This window comes from Phacochoerus africanus, chromosome 5, assembly GCF_016906955.1.
Source record: "Phacochoerus africanus isolate WHEZ1 chromosome 5, ROS_Pafr_v1, whole genome shotgun sequence".
Taxonomy (NCBI): Eukaryota; Metazoa; Chordata; class Mammalia; order Artiodactyla; family Suidae; genus Phacochoerus; species Phacochoerus africanus.
Genome location: NC_062548.1, coordinates 115,150,043 through 115,164,242, shown reverse-complemented (window position 1 = coordinate 115,164,242; position 14,200 = coordinate 115,150,043). Strand labels below are relative to the sequence as shown.

Below are 14,200 nucleotides of genomic sequence, written 5' to 3'. Positions count from 1 at the left end.
TCCGAACCAAATCTGAAGCAGGAGCACTGACCATGGCTTGTGTGAGAGGCTGTGGGAAGACCAGCAGTGGTCTTTCTCACCTTCTACAGTGGGAGCCAGGCTGTTCTTTATCCAATGGGGCTTTTCAAACATAGAACATGGGTTCAGATGCTGGGAACCAAAGAGAAGGAGAACCATTCACCAAAACGGCCTTTACTGACCTCTCTAGATTGGCCAGCTGTTCCCTGGTCTGATCTTAGTGACCCCTGACCTAGCATCCTGGACAAGCTCACAGCTCAGCCAAGGGAGGCCATCAGGCCCTCTCTCTGAATCCTCTGATTCTCTACTTCCTGCAAAAGCTGTTGTTCCCATCCCTCTCTCTGGAGATGGTCATTGCTGACAATAACCACCATGTGCCACCATGGTCACATGCTGTCAATGACCACCATTCTCGGCACTGTTTCATATCTCAAGAGGTGCAAGGTTCCACTGTGAGCCATTGTGGCCGACCCACGGAGGCACTGGCAGTACCGACAGGATTTAAAGGATGGTCTAGGTCTTGGTGAACATCCTCCATTTACAGATGAGGAAATAAAAGTCCAGAGAGGGAAAGCATCTTGCTGAAAGTCACACAGCTAGTCAGTGGTATTGCACCTTCTGCCTTCCTTAGGGCTCTACCTGTAACTGGAAGAGACTCTCCCAAGGGGTCAGAGGAGAGGCATCCCCAGCAGGGGGCAATCTTTCCAGCTCCCCCTGGAAAAGGTGTCTTGGTGTCATGGTGTTTTCTGAGGTAACCAAACTAATGTTCTGGGTATGGAAGCCTGACTTCCCCCTCCAGCCAGGATCCTGACTCCTGGCTCTAAATGGTGGAAACCCAGCAAGCAGTGAAATGGCAGCATCTAGCAGAAGTGAGAGCCAGAGTTAGGGTAACTGGTCCTCCTAGAACTGAGCCCAAGTGGAAGCTATGAGAGTAACAGCTCTTTTACCTCCAAGGCAGGCCTGAGCCTCAAAGAAGTGTGCACACACACAAAGCCAACCTCAACAAATTTAAGAGTATAGAAGTTATTTCAAGTATCTTCTCTGACCACAATGGCATCAAACTAGAAATCAACCGCAGGAAAAGAAATGAGAAAAAACTTACTACATGGAGACTAAACAACATGCTACTGAAAAACCAATGGGTCAATGAGGAAATCAAGGAGGAAATTAAAAAATACCTCAAGACAAATGATAATGAAGACACAACCACTCAAAATCTATGGGATGCTGCAAAAGCAGTGCTCAGAGGGAAGTTCATAGCAATACAGGCTTTCCTCAAAAAAGAAGAAAAAAATCTCAAATCAACAACTTAACCTACCACCTAAATGAATTAGAAAAAGAAGAACAAACAAAACCTAAAGTCAGCAGAAGGAAGGAAATCATAAAGATCAGAGAGGAAATCAATAAAATAGAGATTCAAAAAACAATAGAAAAAAATCAATAAAACCAAGACCTGGTTCTTTGAAAAGGTAAACAAAATTGACAAACCTCTGGCCAGACTAACCAAGAAGAGGAGAGAAAAAAACCCAAATAAACAAAATAAGAGATGAAAAAGGAGAAGTCACAACAGATACTATAGAAATACAAAAACAAACAAACAAAAAAAAAAAAACCATGAGAGAACACTATGAACAATTGTATGCCAACAAATCTGACAACCTAAAAGAAATGGACAACTTTCTAGAGAGTTACAGCCTGCCAAAACTGAATCAAGAAGAAATAGATCAACTGAACAGACCGATCACTAGAAACGAAATTAAATATGTCATAAAAATACTCCCTATAAATAAAAGTCCAAGACCAGATGGCTTCACAGGTGAATTCTACCAAACATACAAAGAGGAACATATATCCATCCTCCTTAAACTTTTCAAAAAGGTCGAGGAAGAAGGAACACTCCCAAAGACATTCTATGATGCCACCATCACCCTAATTCCAAAACCAGACAAAGATACCACAAAAAAATAAAACTATAGGCCAACACATTTGATGAATATAGATGTGAAAATTCTCAACAAAATTTTAGCCAACCGAATCCAACAACATATCAAAAAGATCATACCCCATAACCAGGTGAGATTCAACTCAGGTTCACAAGGATGGATCAACATATGCAAATCAGTCAACACCATACACCACATTAACAAAAGAAAAGTCAAAAACCACATGCTCATCTCAATAGATGCAGAAAAAGCATTTGACAAAGTCCAACATCCACTCATGATCAAAATTCTTACCAAAGTGGGTATAGAGGGAACATACCTTAACACAATCAAAATCACTTATGACAAACCCACAGCAAATAGAAGACTCAATGGAGAAAAGCTGAAAGCCTTCCCACTAAAATCTGGAACAAGATAAGGATGCCCACTCTCACCACTGTTATTCAACATAGTATTGGAAGTCCTAGCCACAGCAATCAGACAAACAAAAGAAATATAAGGCATCCAAATAGGAAGAGAAGAGGTAAAACTGTCACTGTATGCAGATGACATGATGCTATACATAGAAAACCCTAAGGACTCCACCCAGAAACTACTTGAACTGATCAACAAATTCAGCGAAGTGGCAGGATATAAGATTAGCATTCAGAAATCAGTCACATTTCTGGATACTAACAATGAAATATTAGAAAAGGAATACAAAAATACAATACCTTTTAAAATTGACCCCCCAAAAATCAAATACCTGGGAATACACCTGACCAAGGAAGTAAAAGACTTATATGCTGAGACTATAAAACATTACTCAAGGAAATTAAAGAAGATGTAAAGAAATGGAAAGATATTCCATGCTCCTGGACTGGAAAAATTAATATTGTAAAAATGGCCATACCGCCCAAAGCAATCTACATTCAGTGCCATCCCTATCAAATTACCCATGACATTTTTCACAGAACTAGAACAAACAATCCAAACATTTATATGGAACCATAAAAGACCCAGAATTGCCAAAGCACTACTGAAGAACAAAAACCAATCAGGAGGCATAACTCTTCCAGATGTCAGGCAATATTGCAAAGCCACAGTCATCAAGACAGTGTGGTACTGGTACCAAAACAGACATACAGATCAATGGAACAGAATAGAGAACTCAGAAATAAACCCAGACACCTACAGTCAATTACTATTCAACAAAGGAGACAAGAATATAAAATGGGAAAAAGGAGTTCCCGTTGTGGTGCAGTGGTTAATGAGTCTGACTAGGAACCATGAGGTTGCGGGTTTGATCCCTGGCCTTGCTCAGTGGGCCGATGATACAGCGTTGCCGTGAGCTGTGGTGTAGGTTGCAGACACGGCTCGGATCTGATGTGGCTGTGGCTCTGGCGTAGGGCGGCAGCTGTAGCTCCAATTGGACCCCTAGCCTGGGAACCTCCATGTGCCACAGGAGTGGCCCTAGAAAAGACAAAAAATAAATAAATAAATAAAATGGGAAAAAGTCTTTTCAGCAAGTATTCCTGGGAAACCTGGACAGCTGCATGCAAATCAATGAAACTAGAACACACCCTCACACCATACGCAAAAATAAACTCAAAATGGCTTAAAAACTTAAACATAAGACACCATCAAACTCCTAGAAGAGAACATAGGCAAAACATTCTGACATCAAACTTGCAAATGTTTTCTCAGGTCAGCCTCCCAAAGCAACAGAAATAAAAGCAAAACTAAACCAATGGGACCTTATCAAACTGACAAGCTTTCGCACAGCAAAGGAAACCATAAAAAAACCAAAAAGACAACTTACAGAATGGGAGAAAATAGTTTCAAATGATGCAACTGCCAAGGGCTTAATCTTTAAAATATACAAACAACTCATACAACTCAATAGCAAAAAAGCCAACCACCCAATGGAAAAATGGGCAAAAGATCTGAATATACATTTCTCCAAGGAAGATAGATAGATGGCCAACAAGCACATGAAAAAATGCTCAACATCCCTGATTATTAGAGAAATGCAAATCAAAACTACCATGAGGTACCACCTCACACCAGTCAGAATGGCCATCATTCATAAGTCCACAAATAACAAATGCTGGAGAGGGTGTGGAGCAAAGGGCACCCTCCTGCACTGTCCGTGGGAATATAAGTTGGTACAACCAGTATGAAACAGTACGGAGGTACCTTAGACAACTATACATAGAACTACCATAAGACCCGGCAATCCCACTCTTGGGCATATATCTGGGAAAAACTTTCCTTGAAAAAGACACATGCACCTGCATGTTCACTGCAGCACTCTTCACAATAGCCAAGACATGGAAACAACCTAAATGTCCGACATGATTAGATTAGGAAGATGTGGTATATATACACAATGGAATACTACTCAGCCATAAAAAATAACAAAATAATGCCATTTGCAACAACATGGATAGAATTAGACACTCTCATGCTAAGTGAAGCAAGTCAGAGAGAGAAAAACAAATACCATATGATATCACTTATATCTGGAATCTAATATATGACACAAATGAACCTTTCCACAGAAAAGAAAATCATGGAGAATAGGGGTTGTGGTTGCCAAGAGGGAGGGGGAGGGAGCGGGATGGATTCGGAACTTGGGGTTAATAGATGCAGACTATTGCCTTTGGAATGGATTAGCAATGAGATCCTGCTGTATAGCCCTGGGAACTACATCTAGTCACTTAGGATGGAGCATGATAATGTGAGAAAAAAGAATGTACATGTATGTGTAACTGTGTCACCTTGCTGTACAGTAGAAAATTGACAGAACACTATAAACCAGCTATAATGAAAAAAATAAAAATTATTATATATATATATTTAAAAAAGAAGTGTGCACACACAGGAACACGCATGCTCACACACCCCATGCACGAATGATTTAAATAGGCATGAATATCATCATTGACTCACCTTTGATTTCCTCATCAAATGTAAGACAGAAATAAAGATTATCCCCAAGAAAGTCATTTAATCAAAATCATCCTCACTCCACCTCCACCCTGGTCTTTAATCAGAAGCTTAAAAGAGGATCGGACTGACAGACTTAGGTTTTTCTTCTTTCCCAGCCTAGGTCACATAGATGCAATGGCAGCAGGGGCTAGGGGTGGGGAGTGAGACAAAAGCTGACCTGAAAAGTAACCAGCCCGCTCCCAGTCAGTTGGGATTTCCCTGCAGATTGATTTCCCTCGAAGGTCAGACTCTTCTTAATTCTAAGATGGAGAAAGAGTTCATACAAGGACCGTGGGCAGAGCACCTGCTGACCACTCTCCCCCTTCCTCCTGCAGGAGGGGACTCACCAGCTGGTTGAGAGTGGGCGTTACGACACGAGGGAAGATTTTACAGTGGTCGTGCAGCCGTTCCTTGAGAAAGTGGACATGCCAAAGACCCCGGTAAAGCCTCGGGGATGAGTGGGAGCCACAGGTAGCGCCCAGTTGCTTCTGAGCATCATGTGTGTTATCTGACATCTCGGTGACACGGCCCCTGTCTTCCGCCAGGAGGGGTTGCCTGACAGCTCTTTCTTTGCCCCCGACTGCTTCCACTTCAGCAGCAAGGCTCATGCCCACGCAGCCAGCGCCCTCTGGAACAACATGGTAAGATGACTCGGGGAGGAAAAATCAGTCTCCTTCTGATAAGGAAAGGGACCTGGAAAGCTCCTGGAGGACCTCAGACACCCATCACTCGGGCTGTGCGATTCCCTGCACAGGGATGATGACAAATCCCATTTCTTCTGTCCGCCCCCCCTTCCCCCCCGCACCTTCCACAGCCCTGCCCCGCGCCCCCACCTTTCCCTTCCCATCACCTCTTTCTCATTCCCCGTCTTCCTGCTATTTGGTTTAGCTGGAGCCTGTCGGCCAGAAGACAACACAGCATAAGTTTGAAAGCAAGATCAACATCATGTGTCCAAACCAGGTAGCGTGAACAGCACAGCCCTGCCACGGGGCTGTCTACAGCTCCTTCCCCAGCCTTTTCATCTCTCACTCAAGTTTCTCAGCATCTTCCCTCCCAGGGGCTCGGCCCCACCCCCAGCTCTGTTTGCCTACCCCGATCATTCCAGACTCCAATTAACCATCCCTTTGTCGATGTCTGATGGGACCATGACGGGTGACAGCTGGTGGCCGGGAGGGCCTAGAGCTTGCCTCTGCCCCCTCCCCCATGGCACAGTGAGCCCTGGCACAAGTCTGGGCTGTGCACCCCTCTTTCTGGCTGAGAGAGGAACGTGGCAGCACCACGAGGCCTGGGGAGGACATCAGGGGGGGTGACAGAAGGGTACCCCATCTCCATGAAGTCCCATCCCCATGGCAGGATGGGAGGGTGAGGGGCTGAGACCCAGAAAGATGTCTTCTAGAATGGAGGTGGGGGTGGGGAGGGCACCTGGAAGTCAGAGCTAAGAAAGCCGCAGAGCTCCGTGTTCACCCCCAAACTGTCAGACCCTTGCAGCTGCTCCCTCGCCTCTGTCGAATTCTTTGAATTCCCAAAGGGGTCCCGGGCCCTGGATGGGAACCTGCTGAGCTGGGGCTTGCTTGGGGCAGGAGCTCAAAGCGCCTGGTTTGTCTTGTCTGGGCAGGAGGTGCCGGGGCTGCTGCCGGGTGGGCATGGTTCAGGCTGGTAAGGGGGCCGAGAAGTGGGGGGACATGGGCTTGGATTAGCAGGAAGTGGGGCTCATCAAGAAAGAGAGGTGACACAGCCACCCCAGCCAGCTGGGTGGGAGGCGGAGAGCAGAGGGGCTTGTTCCTGGGAGCCCCTGCAGGCTTTATTCCAGCTGTGCAGGGAGGTCCTGGTACATCCTGGGAGGGCGCCCGGTGGTCGGCCTGGGCATGGGGACGTAGAAAGGGCCTTGGCCGAGGTCAGTCCTCCTTGAGGGTTGGCGAGCCAGCCGGAGCAGAGCAGGAAGCAAGCCGGATTTGTCGCCGTGGCTCACCGCCCCCCTCCCCCCGCCCCCCCATCCTCTCACAGGACTGGCCATATCTGAGCACCTACAAGAACGACGTGCAGGTATCCACCTGTTGCTTCCTTTTGGCTCAGCAGCCAGGGCAGCGAGGGCCACCCCAGAGCTGGGACTGGCCCCGCCACGTGGGGTGGGAATGTGGGCAGCCGGCGGGGGGCTCCTCTAGAAAGTCCATCCACCTACACCTTCAGAGAACAGCCCGGAGAGGGGGCCAGCCAGTCAACTCAGAGCCTCCTTAAAGACATATGTGAAGAGAATCGTGCCCTCTGAAAGCTGCTCCAGAAGCAGGATGGTGTGGGCTGGGCTGGGCTGGGCGGGGCTCATTTTATTGATGCCTGATTCTGACCTTGGCAGGTGGGGCGGGGAGGGGGCCCTAAGCTGGGTGAGCAGATGGATCCTAGCCTGAAATTCAGAATCCTCTGTCGGCCTTCCTCGGGGCAGGGCCTACGCAGTCTGTGTTCCTTAAAGCTCTCTGGGTGACTCTGGTGCCCAGCCAGCCTCTCTGGCCCTTTCCAATCCTGAGATTTAGGGATTCATTCTCCACCCCTAGGATTATGGGAGCCGGTTGCTATGCAGTGACAGAGCCCCTTCTGCCTCGCCGCCCACCTCAGGTAAGACCCCCTGTGGCGTGCCAGGACCCGGGGCCCTGCTGCAAGAACTCAGTTATGGCTGGTGCTTGTTTCCTGTCTGGGAGGCCACCTGGAACCAGCCCCTGCCCTGTAGCAAAGTCTTACCCAGCAGGACCCAAGGCGGCCAGGCCGGGAACTTCTTGCGGCCTCCCAGCTCCTCCAAAGGGAGCACCCCTGGAGGAGCCACATGTGCCCCACCCCCAATGGCCCAACCTGGGGTGTGACCTCACTGAGGCCCAGAGGTGAGGGTGGGATGCCCAGGGAGTCCCATCCCCGCGCGGGAGCCAGCTCTGCGGGTAGCCCTGTGGTCCCAGGCTCTGCAATCACTACTGCCACCTGTGGCCGGGCTGGAAAATTTGCTGGAGTCTTCAGAAGAGACTTGGGGGCAGGGAGAGGCCCAACGTGATGATCTTTGGTGGAGCCAGAACCCAGCTGTCAATGGGCTGGGCATCAGGCCCTGTACCTCCCCTCAGATGGGCAGGCGCCCATGTGGCCATGCAATCAGGGCACTGCTACATCCCACATGGCCGCTGCCACCAAAGTGCTGGGATCCGCTGTGCCCTACCATCCCTCAGCCCCCAACCCATCCCCAGTACCTCTCCTTTCCTCTAGGAGCAGGATCCTTTACTCTGTCTTATGGGGAAAGTCTGTTTTCATCTAACCTCTGCCGCCTCCGCTGCACCATGGCTGCTCACGGTGCAAACACACACGCAGGTCGGGTTTCTGGTCTTGCTTAAAGCAAGAAGCACCAAACTCTGACTGTAGCATCCTTCCCATGGACTCAAGGTGTCCCTTTGTCTTTCCAGTGCACGCCCTGAGACCTGCAGACATCCAAGTTGTGGCTGCTCTGGGGGATTCTCTGACCGTAAGGACTCTGGGCCCCAGGCGGGGTGGGGGTGGCTGTGTCAGCTCCAGGTCCCAGTCCTCCTGACTTTGCGCTCGTGGCCTCTGCATTATCCTCCCCCCAACCCACCCCCGCCCTGACACCCTGGATCTGAGAGCCTGGCAAGGGCTTGTTTGCAGCCACTTGGTCTGTCCGGTGCATGAGGGGGAGTCTTTTTTGGGAGTGAACCGAACTGCCTCAGGTAGCAGAGGCTTTGAACACCTTCCATCGCCTTTTGGACAATTGCACAAGTCATTTTGACTCAAAAAAATCTAATAAACCTACCTGCGTAGGTGCTTTTTTCCCCTTGGATTATACATCATGAGCAGCTCCAACCCCCACGTCTGTTTCCTCTTTGCATCTGCCTCCAAAGCAGGAAGAACTCCATAATCGTGGCAAACGTTCTGCTCTTAAGTTCCAATAGGACCCTTTTACCATCCAGAGCACCACTTTCTGGCAGCACATCTGAGGCCATGCGCTTGCCTTACAGAATGTCCCAGAGAGAAAGAAGAGGCGTGCAAATATATAAGAAATCTGTCCCCTGCAGTTCAATCAGGTCTAGAGGCTCTTTCTTCACGCACAGAAAGAATTTAGGAGCAGAACGCTGCTAGCAATATTATAACCGTAATTCACATTTGCCACGGACCCCAGAGGTTTCAAAACTGTGTTTACAATTATGATCCAATTTGGACATCGGACCAATCCTGTGAGATAAGCAGGGCATGGCCTCAGTTCCCTAAGGAGGCAGCAGAGATTCGGGGAAGGCTTACAGCCAGGAAGGAAAAAGCCCGGGTTCCGACTCCCAGTGCAGCCTTCTGCTCTTGTCACGAGGCGTGCACACAGACAGCCCCCCCCACCTCCCTGCTTCTCTCTGACTTACCGCCTTTCCTGTGGATTTTGACCTGTTTTCAAAGGCTGGCAATGGAATTGGCTCCAAAGCAGATGACCTTTCTGATGTCACCACTCAGTACCGGGGGCTGTCATTTAGGTAACGTTAACCCATGACCCCCTCCCATTCCATGCTCGCCCCCCAGAGACTGGGTGGGGGGTTGTCTCCTCTAAATGCATAAACACCGAAGAGCAAGGGCCGTGTCTGTAAGGGGGTCTCAGAAGGAAAACCTGTGTATTTCTGCAAAATGTACCAATCTGGTGAGCGGAGAGGATGTTTTACTGTCATTAACGCCTTTCTTTTAATTGTGCAGAAAAAGCAAACTGGGGTTCTTATCAGGCTCCTTGGTCAACCAATCCAACATGAAATGCACCCGAAAAGCACCAAATCCCTGAGTCTTCACCCGGCCACTTGCATGTGTGTGTGCACCTGTAGATGCTCCCGTGTCTCTGTTTACTGTCTGTCTGTCTGCCTTTATCCGTGCCGTCCTGTCGTCACACCTCTGCCTCTATGTATCTGCACACATCTGTCCAGAAAACGCCGAAATGCAGCACCCACTTCAGGAAAAAACCAGGTCAAAAATCACAACCAGTAGGCATGGCGGAGCCCCTCCCACGTGCCTGCATGATTGTGATTGAGGCGGTGGGTGGAGGGGCTATCGGGGAACCCAGGCATAAACCGGCAAGTGTTCCTTAAGAATAAAAGATGCCTGAGCGCTACAGGACCACAGAGAGGGAATACCCAGGCCTTGCAGGAGGGCGTTTGGCTGTGACTGGCTCTCAGGCCCCTTGACCTATGAGAAGCACAGAGTGAAAGGCCCAGCTCTGATCAGCCTAACAGCGTGGCAGGCCCAGAGATCTTTAGAGAATTGCCTTTCTTTCTGTTGAAGGATTTGCTTGAGTGGCATCATGCAAAGGACCAAAATAAAAGTTACTGATGAAAAAAAAATGCATTCTTTGTCTGATTAATCAGGAGTTCAGTCTCATGTTAATGAACCTCCAAATGTTATTAAGCCTCTCCTCTGCGTTTCTCTGCACACTGTGGGCGACCAGGATGAGCCAAGCCCAGGGTGGAACATGAATTACATTAAGGCCTCATGTAAACTAGCTGTTTTTGTATGGATCTATTTTCTTTCATGTTTCACCTAGTTCTGATCAAAACGAGGGCTTAAATATTTGTGTTCCTCCATATTTATTTGTGTAATTCTTTCTTTTCTCCTGGAAATGGACTCAGAGAGATTTCTGTAGCCCGTTGGTCTTTTTTTCGTTGTTGTTGTCTTTTGTCTTTTTAGGGCTACACCTGCGGCATCTGGAGGTTCCCAGGCTAGGGGTCGAATCAGAACTGTCGCTGCCAGCCTACACCACAGCCACAGCAACGTGGGATCCGAGCCGCATCTGCGACCTACACCCCAGCTCACGGCAACGCCGGATCCTTAACCCACTGAGAGAGGCCGGGAATCGAACCCATATCCTCATGGATACTAGTCGGGTTTGTTAACCACTGAGCCACGATAGGAACTCCAGGAGCCCATTTATCTTGACCAGCTACTACACTTGTTTTCAAAGATAGTTTTAGACAAGAAATTACAATAGGATGTATTTGATGTGTGTGTGTGTGTTTGCATATGTCTCTGTGTTTATATGTTTATTCAAAGAGACAAGGAGGCAGAGTTAGAACACAGTGACTGGAGGAGGTATATGGACTTATAGCTTCCTGCCAAGTGTAAAATGTTCTGATTAAGTGCTTTTAGTCCAAAGAAGGCAGGGTCAGGAAGCAACTAAAGTAGCAGTTTCATACCGAGTCGGGAAAGAATCAGAAGCTTTTAAAAAATGGCCAACCAGAGACCAAGTTCGGTTCAGCGTGGATGGATGGGAGGTGGGAGAGAGAGACCCGAGTGAGTAGAAGGGCCCCGGTCACCTGGCTTCTTTCTCTCTCCATCACCTGGAGCTCTTGAACCTTTGACTTAAGGCTGCCTTTGAATGAAGAACAGCCATGACTTTGATTCATGGCCTGTGTTTTGGAAGTCTGAATGGGAGGGCTGAGTGCTAACGCCGTGTTCTCAAAAATCACAGCCTGGAATAACATACTGGGATTAGGGAGGGAGGCACAGAAGGAAAATCATGGTAAATACAGCACATCTGAACACTGGACTCTGTTAAAATAGAAATACCTCTCCCCTTGCCTCCCACATGTATTCGGTTTACGTGCATGAAAGTAAATGAAATTTTGAGTGTGCCTTGAGGTTAGATTGAGGGCCGTACATTAGATGAGATGAGATGAAATTAGATTGGGCGTTGGAAGGCCACGAGAGGCCACCCCCTGAACCTTCCAGTGGAACTGACCTGATGGCTGGGCAGAGAACAGCTTATGCATTTTCTAAAGATTTCCGGCTCCAGCTGGTTTATAGTTACGTCTGTCGTTTTCCATTTCCTTTAGAAAGTTGATTAACCCCCGTGTACCTCGGCTTTCTTCTCTGTCAAACAGAGACAGATGCATCTACATGGCCAACTCCTTTGGAGATGGGAGATAACTAGCATCGAGCATCTGGTTCATGGGTGGATGCAGAGTCCATAGCTTAAGTGTGCTCCTCCTGATTTTTGGCAGAAGAGAAACTGTTCCCTTTTGCCTTCACATCTTGGATTTGGGCGAACCAACCCCTTGGGGAACTCAGATTTTCTCAGACTCTCTCAAACACAGAGAGGGCTCTGGCACCTCTCACAGGTGCTGATGGTGTGGGCATCATTGAAGGCCGGGAACGCTCTTTAGGAAGCTTATGTGTTGATTCGTTCTCTCTCACTGACTTGCTCACTCTCTACAGTTCAGGAGGGGACAGCTACCTGGAGAAGGTGACCACCTTACCAAGTAAGTAACCCCCAGGGGCTCGAGTCTGTCCACCGGACCCCCAGGCTTCTTGAAAGTGCCTCTCAGCTAAGAAAGGAGGAATTTACCTCTTCCTTAATGCCGTTGAGATGGGAGGAGAGGCCTGTGGACAGGTGGCTGAAGGAGCAGAATAAACCCCATATTTGGAGCCCAGAGATGTGGGTTCAAGCCGTGGCCCTACCATGTGCTGGCCAGATGACCCAGGCCACGTTCGCACACATTCTGAGCTGCAGGTTTTTTCAACTGGCCCAGAGGGTACAGAGACAATCAGATGAGACAGTGAGTATTTGCTGTACTGTGCATTTAGAAAGAAAGGAAAGAAAGACAATTGATTACAATTAAGACTACTTGATAAGGAAAATAAATAAAAATAAAAAAGGGACAGAAAGGGAGAAAGAAAGAAGAAAGCGAAAAGACAGACTGAGAGGCTCTTGGCCCCTGCTGCCTTGGCCTAGTCACTTCAGCTCAGAGAGGCCATCACCTGTCACCCTCCTTGCTCCTAAGCTCTGTGTGCCCTGTGCACCCCTCCTTCCAGATATCCTGCGGAAGTTTAACGGAAATCTCACAGGCTATGCGGTGGGCACAGGTGACGCCAATGACACAAATGCATCCTTCAATCAGGCTGTTCCTGGCGCCAAGACTAAGTACGGCATCTGGGGAGAGGGGCCTGCGGGGTAGAGGGGGAGGCCGGTAGTCCCTTTGAAAGCTTCTCATTCTGACCTCTGTGTGCGCAGGGGGTGTTGCTCCATTTGCAGCAAGGATTGAGAGGCTCTTGGCCATTCTCTTCCCTGGGCGCCTCTCTGACCAAGGTCACCAGGAGGCTAGAGGGCTGGACTTTGGACAAGAGCCACCCTCCTAGAGCCTGAACTCCTGGCCTTGCTTGCCCAGGCAGCTTGTTCCAATCATGCAGCTAACTGACCAGCTTCACCTAATGTTTACATCTTACCGTGGTGTAATGGTGCTGGAGAGATCCGCTCTCTCCAAAGCCTCACAAGTGGCAATTCCCCCCGAGAAGTTCAGGGAGTACCAACCAAATGGGTAGGCGAGCCAGAATCTCCAGCCTTCGAGGCCCTTAGAGCAGCAACAGGTCATGTTCTGTCCCTACCCTGCCATGGAGCGAATGGGAAATTCATTTGAGAAGCCAGAGGCAGCTGGAGCAGACTGGTCAATCTTCCAGGCTGATCTCCCAAGGAAGCCCCTCACCCCACTCCCAGAAGCCTCAGCTGCCTGGGGCTCCTTGCTCCTGGCCCAGCCTGGGAAGACCCTTCTTGATGATGGAAACAGCTGGGGACAGATGGACCCACCACCAGGTGCCACCCCCAGGAGATCACCATTCTGTGGATCCATCTCACACCCTAACAGGGGCCTCAACTAGTGAGGCACTTAGGATGTCTGAGATTTAGTCTTTCCATGAATTATAAATCCAGGCATGTGTATGGATATATATTTATTTTCTGCTTCTTTCTGAAAAACGCATTTAGCTAAGTATACAAAAAGTGACACAAATACCATATGTAAGAGAGAAAAATCACAGCCACTGGGAGGGGGAAGAGGGAAAGAAGAACAGTGTCAATATGAGCCTTTTTAGGAAAATTGTGCCTGAGCATCGAACTCAGCTTCCTGGCTGCCAGGGTGAAAAGAGGAAGCATGCCAACACTTCCCTAGATCTAATTTCAGGATCAGTATCATTTCTTCAAAGGAGACGAATGGTTTCCTAGCATCGACTCCTAAAAGACACTTTGCATGTGGCGTCCTAGAAAGGAAACCATGAGTAACAAATTTAATTGACAGTCCCCTTGACTATAGCTTTAGGACAAACACACAGCTGGGTTTTCAAAAGGTTATTTGTTGCAATAACTCTCTGGAACAGGCAAGTAGCGCCTCGTCCCTGAGCAGCAAGGTCTCTGCCAGCTCATGGTGGGGGCTGCGGCTGGAGATTAATGCCATGGAAACCTCCAGTTCAGGCCCTTTAGGATGAAAGATCCGGGC

General features: G+C 48.6%; 1 protein-coding gene across 2 annotated transcripts in view; it reads left to right on the top strand.

The window, feature by feature from the left end:
- Window positions 1–14,200, top strand: part of PLB1 (phospholipase B1) — a 79,319-nt gene that overhangs the window by 26,611 nt on the left and 38,508 nt on the right. For both annotated transcript variants that reach the window (XM_047782361.1, XM_047782360.1), the window contains 9 exons: window positions 5,270–5,374; window positions 5,480–5,575; window positions 5,823–5,894; window positions 6,939–6,977; window positions 7,481–7,541; window positions 8,366–8,424; window positions 9,357–9,430; window positions 12,150–12,193; window positions 12,747–12,855. In XM_047782361.1, coding sequence (XP_047638317.1) covers window positions 5,270–5,374; window positions 5,480–5,575; window positions 5,823–5,894; window positions 6,939–6,977; window positions 7,481–7,541; window positions 8,366–8,424; window positions 9,357–9,430; window positions 12,150–12,193; window positions 12,747–12,855 — 659 coding nt within the window. The remainder of the gene's footprint in view (window positions 1–5,269; window positions 5,375–5,479; window positions 5,576–5,822; window positions 5,895–6,938; window positions 6,978–7,480; window positions 7,542–8,365; window positions 8,425–9,356; window positions 9,431–12,149; window positions 12,194–12,746; window positions 12,856–14,200) is intronic.